This window comes from Varroa jacobsoni, unplaced genomic scaffold, assembly GCF_002532875.2.
Source record: "Varroa jacobsoni isolate VJ856 unplaced genomic scaffold, vjacob_1.0 scaffold_275, whole genome shotgun sequence".
NCBI lineage: Eukaryota > Metazoa > Arthropoda > Arachnida > Mesostigmata > Varroidae > Varroa > Varroa jacobsoni.
Window position 1 is genome coordinate 204,543 of NW_019213177.1, and position 11,004 is coordinate 215,546.

Consider the following 11,004-nt stretch of genomic DNA (forward strand, 5'->3'; position numbering starts at 1 on the left):
ACGTTCATAGCAGAAGAAGAACAGCGACCGACTGGATACCTCTAGAAGACCTTTTTTACATATATTTCGAAGATCTGTATTGCTCGGTCAGTCGGAAGATGGCGCTCGCGTCTACGGGGACATATTGGCACCAGCTGCAAGTATAATGCGGTTGATCTACGGTTATATTGGCAATTGAAAGCTTTGTGCTTCTACATGACTACGCCACAGGTACGATATTACTACCCGTCGAAAATGGCAAGCGCTCAGGATGGATCGTTGACGAAGATACATCGTCTAATGCAAAAAATAAACAACTACGCTTTTCTATGATAGTGAACAGTCATCATTTAGCTAAACTAGTGCTCTCGCTTTTATTTCTATTGATTTTCTATGATCTGCGCAAATAAGGCACAATAATGATGTAGTAATAATCATAGATCAGACCTATCCGGTAAAAAATTAAAGACAAATGTACATTTCTTTTTTTTTCTTTTTTTTAATGTTGGCGTGTTAAGCACTAACTGGGCTGTAGGAAAAATTAGATGGACCATTTTTTAGACAAACCTATGACATTTTCACCATTGGTCTGTCTCCCTACGACCGTCACTTGTAGCTTCCGTTAGGGTGCTCTGCGCTGTCATGTCACCTGCCATCACCGCGTGTGAATTATTGTCACACGCACAGAGCGAAGAGAAATACTTAAAAATGATGTTTTTAGCTCTTCTTGTTTCATAAAGGTCTTCCAGCAACTCATTGCGGGAGTGATAGTAATCTCTTCAAGTATCTCACTAGACGGGGTTCGATTTGAATGTTTGCTCTGCGATACGAAGTGTGCAGCCCTAATTGCACTCGTGCACTACGAGAAGGTGCAAACATTTCTGAAACACGTTCAGACCCGCAGGCGTATCTTTTGTTATCATATGAAGCCAGTACCCAAGAACGTAATGAAATTACCCGAATTCATAATACGAAATAATTGTCCCCTTTGCTTTTCTTGAGATAAAATAAATACATTTACATTAAGCTTAAGCGACCCTCTTTTCTACTTTTATTATTATTATTATTTTTTATTACTTTTACTCCTCATTATTAAATTGAGCTTAGCAACAATGAGGCTATGTTGAAGTAAAGCACTCGTCAGGAACGAATCGTTTCGTGAGTTACCAGCTTTTACTCACAGGCCCAATGTAGTATAATTCAGATTTTCCTCCCTGAATGTTCCGACAAAAATATCGGAACATCTTGTCCATGATGTTCGTGACTGAACCATGGGCGCTGGTTATTGACTATTGTTTCATTGTTGATTAGAGTAATTTTGCTGATTCGAGCCTTGGAACCAACTCCCGCCTGACACTGGCTATGGTGCACATATACTTACGGTTCTTTATTTGCAAAACGTAAAAAAGACTGCCATTTCAGTCCATCGGTCGCAACGTTCCGTCCCCACGTAGTTGTTTCTTCGTCTGCGGTTTGAAGCATGCTGTTGTCTCTACTCTGATTTATCTGTGTGTCGCTTATTTGTAGGTTACTAAAGTTTCTACGTAACCTAATAGGTATGAGAACAATTTTTTAAAGCCTAACCCTGTTTGTTAACCAAGTTATGTTAAATTTGCGGATCCTCTATTTATTAGCGATGCACATAGTTGCAAAAGTAAAAATCCGCCGCGACTTTCTGTCCGAAGAGAAATTGTAGATAGCCATCCTGTAACCAATTATTTAGACTTAAATAAAATGTAATTTAAATACAGTAATGAACAGTCGAACATCACCAACATTTACAGAAGACAAACCTTATTTATTATCAATCTGCCATTTGCATTTTAATGAACAGGCTTTAACGCAGTAGCCGTAGAGTACAAATAAATTGGTAACCTTTTGATTGTTTTCATCCCTATCGGTACTATTCTTATCATATTATCATAGTATGATAATTAGAACATAATTACTATGATAATATACTCATTTTCATCTCGTTGATGTGTTTCATCTCGTCGTAAGATGTGAGTCGATAGGTAAATTATGTTTCGTATTCTTGTCCGTATCGTTGATCGGGGGGTGAAGATTGAGCTGAAGTTGTCCGTTGATATGATCTTCGCGTCTTCACTTGAAATTTTCTTTTCTTTCTCTTACTGTTATTTCTTTTGGTGGAGATTTTGTTCGCTACTTGTTCAGTTGTTTATCGCAGACTGTCATTTTTATTCCTGAGGGAGTGGTTAACCGCAAGGCTGTATATTATTACTTGTTGGGATTATTTTGATTTTTCTTGTGTCTGTATCACTATGCAGTAAATGGGCAAGGACGAATGTTTAGTCCAGCCTGACACTGGTAGCTCTCTGACGATTCGGGGATTCTAGATGGACCTGCGCATCAGATAGGATAATATATTTTTTTTTTATTTTCTCAGTCGTCGTCGTCGTCGTCATCATCATCATCCTTCAGTAAATCGAACGCACCTGTTATACTACAATGTAAAGCATCCGCCTCCTGCTACCGGCTTCAGTTGTTAGTGTTCATTAATGGGCTACCCCCGATTCAGATTCGAATGCACACTCGACGTTCCGAGCATTTATTTTACCTCCGATTCGTGAGTATCATCGGGATGGTCTGCTATAGATTCATCCCCTTACAACAAGCTGGTTTTTTTTTTTTAGAGTCATCTCAAACCCAGACATCTCCCTCCACGAGCCCTAATCACATGCATTATAAGTCGTCGTTACTTGTTGCAATAATCGTTTTGTTGGCTTTTCACATAACGCTTCAAAAAGCTATACATGTTGTTATATGTTTTTTGCCATATTTTATTTTAACAATTGTTGCTGCTTTAATTGGCTATAGTACGTTTACGTTTGTTTGCCTTTTTGCTTCCGTCGATCGTACATACTGTTTGTGATGGTTACTTGTTATTGTCTTATAATCATTCTACAATCATTTCGGAACGGCTTCCTCGCAGCAGATAATTATTAAAAACATTTGCGCCTGAGCTTATTTTGTGGCCTTGGACCGCGCCTCTGCGCAGCGTGCGAAAATGAAATGAACCTTGCTTTGCAACCTATCTGATACCCTCCTTTTACCTTCTACTCATTTCAATATTATTACACTGTTGTTGTCGTCGCCGCTATTGTTGAATACTATATAGACGGCTATTTTACGAAGCACTTTTTACCAATGGACATTCTTCTTTTTACTGTAACCTTCTATGTTTATTACCTTTGTTTCTACATGTGCTTTGATATAATTTACTTTCTACGGTTAAGGCTAGAGACGAACAATTCAATATAGCTACTATTGGTAATACTGTCACCATATTGTACTGCAGTGGATATGTGACTGTTGCACCATTGTTTCCTAACTCCTATTGCAAACTCAGCGATCGGTTTAGTGCTTGCTAAAGGTCAAACAATATTTTGCCCCCTTCATCGCCGTTAGGCTGCATCTGTCCACGGTGACATCACTATTTGGGCTACACCAAAGGCTAGCCGACCAAATCGGATCGTTTTTCGCAGGTGTTTCTTTGCCGAGGAGAAAGCAGCCTTATAAAAGACCGCAGAAGTTAATTTTTGGAGAAACAAGGGGAAACAATAAAAGGGTTTTGTTTTTAATCGGTCTAAAGTACACCCGAATTACATTTCGTTATTGTGGAGGGACTTAGGGCGTGAGCCTTCATTTCCGTGCGTGTTGACAGCTCACCTTGCATTATCTATCGTTTCCATCCTTGGGTCTGAAACTTGCGACTGGCTGGGCTTTTACCATCGGACGTGGCAGATCCAGTAGAGTCCTTCTTCTTCGCGAGCGACAACCTGCGAAATAAAAAAAAACGGACGTGCATCTTACTTTAGTTTAGTTTTTCATTCATTTACAAATATATAACGACATACTTTGTATGCCTAGTGCTCATGTCTTAGGGCTTCCGCTTTTGGTGTTGAGCCTGCTTCTATCGTATTAAACTTCCGATTCCTTTAACCAATCAAAGTCTCAATGGATTCATTCATTAGTGAATTCGTCAACCGGAAGGCTATTGTACTGCAGGAACGTCATGATGTCACAGAACACGTACGTTGAGAGGACTAGTATATAATAGATACGAATACATGTGGCAAGCCTGCGTGCATTAAATAAGCCCATGTTAGTATGTGTATGATAGTTACGCCTTGTCGGTGTGAATCGAAGTGGCGGTTCCTGTCAGATGGCTGGTTGTCCAAGCCGCCGTAGTTCGACCACTCGTGTAAACTAAGAAAGCTCTGATCTAGTTATACATACACATAAATGCGTCGGCGTAGAATACATAGGCGGAACGTGTTAGCGATTTCAACAGATGCACATCGTGGAGACGGTACGTAAAGATCGTCAATGAAAAAATATCGAAGTTGACTTACGAAAACAGGGAGCGATTGATGTACAGCATGGAGGGGAGCAAAATATTTAGGGTTGCGATAAGCGAAATAGTAAGCAATTAGTAATTACTTGAGATGTACACTATACAACTCAATCGTCACAGAATTTGTGAGCCATTAGGTATGCCTTATTCCGTAGTTCAATTAAATAAGTAAAGCGAGCAAACATTGTCCTCATTGGTGGTCTTCGATAGCCTCTGCAGTATATGTAATATATAAAAAGAGGAGAGCTTTAACCAACTAGCCTTGTTAGATTCCGAAATGGATAACCCAAACGTAATTTGCTCAAGAAAAAGCTTCGATTTTTAATATGGACCTTGCGATATCAACGGAAATCTCTCTTTTATCTTAAACATCGTTCAACGTACGTAAGCCCTGGACTTTAGCATGCATGTACGATCTCTACTACTTTAAGGTTATCTAACTCGCCACAGATTTGTTAAGAAAAATGCAACAAATTCAATCTAGATAGATGATAGATTAGACATACATAACGGAGATAAAACAAATATAATAGCGCTCGTAGAATGAAAATCAGAGTGAAAATTCCTTCTGGGATTCTTTTCTTCTCTTCTGAGGAAATTTGCCATTAAGTTAAACTTTCGCGGTTAGAGTATCACTGATAAGAAATTTTCTCTACTTTTCCTATATATATATATATATATATATATATATATATATGTATGTATGTATGCATGTGTACGAGGTAGAGAGATAGGTTCAGAGAAAAGAAGCATTCTGTTAATAGATCATTGACTTTTATCTATTTATTACGCTTAGTACATTGTCTTTATTTTTTATTCAATCACATCTGCAATATTGGTTGGTTTAACTTAAGCATATTTGAACAAAAGTATTGATTTGTTTCACCGATAACGTTTATATACTGAAATGAAATGATATCATTTGAGTCGATGTTTTTGATTTATAGCGATTTATCAATATTACCTGCTACCCACTATCGGGCCATTGATTTGTAAGGGTTTTCTGCCGCGAGTTGGTCACGCTATCTAACCTATGGTATCTTCAAAGTTTAGCACTCATCAAAAGAGGTGCACTTTAACCTTTCTGTATTTAAAAGTTACGTTTTAGCCTAGTTCCCCAGCTATTTGACTTTCTGCAGGTGTTTTTTTCTCGTTAGCGATACTAATATTCTGAGCACTTTACAGTTCACTAGGCCGAGTAAGGGATAAACGGTAGAACGCCAACGATAGAACACCATGACGCTATCTATCTCAAGCTTCAATTCAAATGGAACGACTATATCTATTATTATTATAACTAAAATTGCATGCTAGAAAATAAATAGGTTTGCGCGAACGGATGTCTTTAGTATAAGCGAAACGGTCACGATACGTTGTAACTGTTAAGCCAATAGTATAGTTGCTCCTCAGGAATAAAATGATACGCGGGTTCCGATGCTTATAAGACAGTGATTCTTTTTTACTGTATTTTTATTGTTATATATATAGTACTTCTTATCTACTATAAAGAGGAAAGAGAAGATGGAAAGTCTAGCATTATTTGTGTAACTATTGTGTTTCTGCCAATGAGTGTCCAGCACTGGCGGATCTTTAAAATGGCATAACCATTTTTCTCCGGGCAAAGTGATTGCCGGCTGATTGCGGTATTTTGTGAAGGACGATTTGGTAAATAGAGAGACAGTCCACCATCGAAGAAAATGGTAGATCTGCAACAGTCGAGAAATCGAGACCCATTTCGTGCACAGACGTACGCGTCCCGCGTCGCCATCACTACAACGACTGACACGTCCAATACTGTAATTGTTATGCCGTAAGTACATCAATAGGTTGAACTTAGCCATCTTGTTAACGAGAAGCAATATAAGTCCCGATGACAACGTGCACCTTGCGCTTTTCGTAGTAGGTGCACGCATGTACCATGGGTTCGTATTCGGATCCCTAATTTTCCGCTCTCGTCATACACCTTTCGATTAACGAATAATTCTGTGCTTAGCTGAGATGACGGGCAAAAATAAACATACTTTTGAGGCAAACTTGTAGGGGACCTGTTGTCGTTGTTCCTACTAGAGGAAAACCATAAAGCCGGAGATTACTGTTTGAATAGCGCTCAGTTTTCGTGACGGAACCCATAGCAAGAAAGGAGATATGCCATAACAAACTTGTGGTACCTCTAATGTAATGTTTTATTGTAGCCCTTCTAGTCATGAATTGTACAGATAACTTGCAGCAAACTTGTTCGAAAAAAATCATGTTCATGACCATCAAACAACGACACACGTCTGTAGGCAGCACAAGATAACTTCTCAATAGAGATGTAGTTAATATAATACAATCGGTATATTGGCGCGAATTTTCGAATTCATCAAAACAGCAATAGTCATTGCCCTTATATATTTATATGGTTTCTATGATGACGTATACGCTAAATGCATGTAATCTCTACAAAACACAATATTAACGTTCGTATTCAGTAATTTCACCTCCGACCGAAATATTGCTCGGTAAAAAAAACATCATACCTTCTTTGCTCTGCAATAGCCAGCTAGGTTCTTCCTAGCCTGTTCAAAAACGTACTTAAAACATTATTGTCGAAAAACCACGCCGACAACATGTCGGACCGAGATTGATTTTGACGGTAACGTCGCGAATAGTAGCAATGTAATTGATGAGAGTATAAGGTGCATGGACAATTTTCATACCTCCTACATTAGAAACAAACGTGTAAGACTAGAAACGCGCGAAACCCTAAGGAAAGAGCTAAATATATCCTATATTTAAAGTCAGTCAATTGGTCCCCAGCGAGCAATTACATTATACCTCTAAGGTTAAATGAGTTCGGCTTAGTAATACGTATACTGTCCTAGCCTGTGTCTTTAATAGAACTTAAAATTCAAACTAAAACCAAATTAAGCAAATACTACAAGAGAAAAGTGTATATATAAAAGGAGGTTGCAGATTGTGGATGTACTTACTCTAAGCGTACCTGTAGTAAGGGTAATAGGAGTTTTCCGGGGCGAACGCCAGTCGCCTCTCCATTTCGAGATAGTCTTCATCTGAGGAGCTTCCAAAGAAGGGGAATGTTGCATCCTCACTCATACGCTTAGCCAAGGCCAGCTGGGAACCCCACCGGCCTAGACATTATATACGATATGGCACAGAATACCCATATTGAAGACAAAAACCGCGACGTGAATGAAAAACAATTAGTAACAATCGCTCACAGTTTTTTGTTGAATTACATTTTTTTCAATAATATCGTTTCAAGTTTGAGTTTCTATGTAATCTATCAGTGCATTGCTTCAGTTGCAGTCTTCGTATCGGTGAGCATTTACCTCTGGGCAACGCAACGGCGGTACACGCCAGAGAGGCGATAAACAACAGAATAGCATATACTTGCATGTTCGTCTCCTGAAATGATTCCACAAACAAAGGCAATTACTGAACTTTGGCTACATAACGTTCTGTGCGTCTATATATGCGCTTCCTGCACGGTGTGTTTATATCACATGTTTATATATCGGCCATAGGCAGCGTCAGTCCGTATATGCAGATACCGTGAAATTTTTGATGGAGGACAGCACACGGTTCAGCGGCATTTCGTAATAGGCCTCGTAAACTTCCGACTATTAAAAAGCGAAACCATTCTTAAAGAAGAGTTGTGAAAATATTAAAGCTGATTGCGCTTGATCATATTGTGGGTGAATGGGATAAAAAGCGACAGCATCCGGTCGATTAGGCAGAAAAATGAAAAACCCCAGGGGAATTTTACACTGGGCTGCATCGCTATAGATCGATGCTTATATATTTCACTATATTTGAACGATGATTACCCCCAAGTGGCCCCCATTCGTTTCCCTGTTAATTTGGATTGCTACTACAGAATGGGCACTACTTGTACGCCGCTGTATCCGTTGTGGGTATAAACTTTTCTACTTAGAATGCTACAGAAACGTTCGATTTAATGCCAGTGTTCGTTTAAGCCATTCAGCTAGATAATCAAAAATCGTTATAAATATCCCTTGTAGCTTCAGTTAATCAAAATACGAACGTTAATATGTCTTTAGCTGCACGTCCTGTGGCCATTGAAATTAGATGTAAGGCCTCGCATCATGGAGCGTATGGCTTCAACTCATAACATGTTTCGGTCCTTGCCAAGAAAATTTCTTCATCTTCCTAGTTGTACCAGAAGCTCTCATGCAGACAAAACTTGGACAACGTCCATTTACCTGAAGGCTTCTATCGCTTCCCTCGATTTAAGCTGTATATTTAGTCGAGTCATTCAGAAATCGCTGAACGTCTTCTGTACTGCGTTATATCTCATTGTCATGCAATAGGATAGAAATCACTATCAAAGGTAACCTGAGCTTCTGACCCCCTGTTAGCGCAGAAATCGCTCGTCTATGATTATTATAATAAGTTAGAACAAATGCACGTCGTATATAACTTGATTCTCCTAGAAGATCTCTTTCCGATAACGGTGTATCATGGGCTACCATTCGAGCCGATGATTGGCTTTTGTCGCTCCAAATACACGGACATTTTTAAAGGTAAACTAACGTCCACTTCTTAAACAAAAAAAAAGCTGACCCGAAGCGTTTGAGATTTGTTAGTGGCAGTTACTTGTATATCGTTCGAAGATGCGATTCACTGCCGAGCTTAGAAATGTATGGAATAACACAGATCATCGTATTGAGTGTATCCGTAAATCTACTATTGATTAAATTATTTGCCTAATATTTAATATGCTAATACGTTTCTGTTTAATCAACAACAGTAGAAACACCCTCATCGTCCTACCATTGTATGAAGCATCAGCTCGAGGGCGAAGACAACGTTTACGACGATCGGTTTCGCGTTCATCCTTCATCGTCTAATGCAAGCTTAGACTATTATATTTATGGCCAGAGTGGATTGTCCAAGGCTCAGCGCATTACGATTCCTCTCAATCAATGAAGTCTAGCCCGAGGGCAAAAATGAGATGGATGCATATTATCGATGGTAAACCGAATACTTTATGACCTCAAAACAGCGTGATGAGCTGATAAAGTAATAGCGGGTTATTTCTGCTATCATCGCGACCTTCACTGGCGTTCGTTCAAGCTCGCTTGGTTGGCGAGTTTTCGTCAATTTAGGATAATGTATCGGCGGAAGCTGTTTGCCCACACTGTAGAGCCATTATCACACAGGAAAATAGAAGCTCGTGTGAAATCATATCTGAGACCGATCGTCTTAGTCCCGGCACGCACTAGCAAACGTGGTACCCCAAATCCTCTTGTTCGCTTCATTCAAAGTTGTGATGCTTTGGCAATTATTAAATTTCTCGCCAAACGTACTTCCGAAGAGGAGTTGCAAACGTACATAAGAGATCTTCATAGCGGTTGATGAAGGATCCATAAAGGCTATATTTACGTACTAAGTGTCTCAGTATAATCCGACATTTGTAAGGTACTGAAATATCTGCTGGATTTCTCGAGTGCTGCCTGGATCTGGAGTGATATCTTGAAGGTCGATGGTATGTATGTGCAAAAATTCGCCCTGGTCAAGCGTAGGACGAGACGTTTTACCCATATTCACCATATATTGGTTTATACATTTTAGATAATATTAACATAACGTCTGTACAAGATCTTCAGTCAAAATTGATTTTAAAACTGTTTGCGCATGTATGTTCTATATTCCAATCAGAAATTAAGTGAAAAAATTAATATTTAGCATAATTTTGTACATGTCAGTTTTTATGGACAAGCTTGATAGACTTAGCCATGCGATATATTGCCACAAAATGTCCTAGCCGGCTGTTTGCTTTCGTACATGTTACTATCCACCCGTTCGTTTATCGCCAGACATTCACTGATGTATGTTATAGTCGAGAGTGCTACCCAGAAGGCGTTCGTACCTAAATTATAAATAGCCGATTAGACATGGTGGTCAGCTTTACATAACGGTGAACTCACAGCTCATCGTAAGAGAGGTATTAACTAGTCGTTATCACCCCATCTGGGGGACATTTCTGCGATAGCTGCAAAATAGAAGTTATGCAAGCACATTCGAATCTACTCAGATTTACGCCTACGCTCGAATTTGTACAGAATACCTACCTGATGAGAGGACAGACCTGAAGAGGTTCAGAAATTCACCACGTGCCTTTTTTTTTTACCGCTGTTATTATTATTTACTATCTAATATTTTCAGTGGGATTAGCAGGGCCAGGCCGACGGCAATATCGCTCATAATTTAGGAGAAAGGGGTGTGAATCGAAACTTTTGCAATTCAGAGCGGGGCCAAATTTGACCACAAGCGGATTGATAGCGTTCCCCGCTGAAGATGGGCATCACAGCCATGTCTCCACTTCATTACCATCAATCTCAATGTAGCTGTAAACTGTCTCTTTTTCAAAAAGGAGGAGGAGGACGAGCAGATCTGACTGGGGCGTTGTCAGACAAAAGGCCAAAATTAAATGAAATTAAAGGCCTTTCCATATGAGCGTACCGCGAAAATTGTACCGACCTAGTTGAAAATTTGGCAGCTTAGTGCTCGTACAACTTCTAACTAACTGGCGTTTACGGTTATCCCAATACTGTCAAATTTTAATGAACTTTAATGAATGATGAATAGATGAATGAATGATGAGTGAATTTTAATGAATG

General features: G+C 39.3%; 1 protein-coding gene across 1 annotated transcript in view; it reads right to left on the minus strand.

The window, feature by feature from the left end:
* Positions 1-1,747: 1,747 nt before the first annotated feature.
* The window catches only part of LOC111258899 (uncharacterized), a 20,256-nt gene continuing 10,999 nt past the window's right edge, over positions 1,748-11,004 (minus strand). The window contains exons 3-6 of the mRNA XM_086967636.1: positions 7,690-7,765; positions 7,341-7,488; positions 3,670-3,779; positions 1,748-2,342 (exon numbers count right to left, since the gene is read on the minus strand). Coding sequence (XP_086823762.1) covers positions 3,680-3,779; positions 7,341-7,488; positions 7,690-7,756 — 315 coding nt within the window. The 5' untranslated portion in view covers positions 7,757-7,765 and the 3' untranslated portion in view covers positions 1,748-2,342; positions 3,670-3,679. The remainder of the gene's footprint in view (positions 2,343-3,669; positions 3,780-7,340; positions 7,489-7,689; positions 7,766-11,004) is intronic.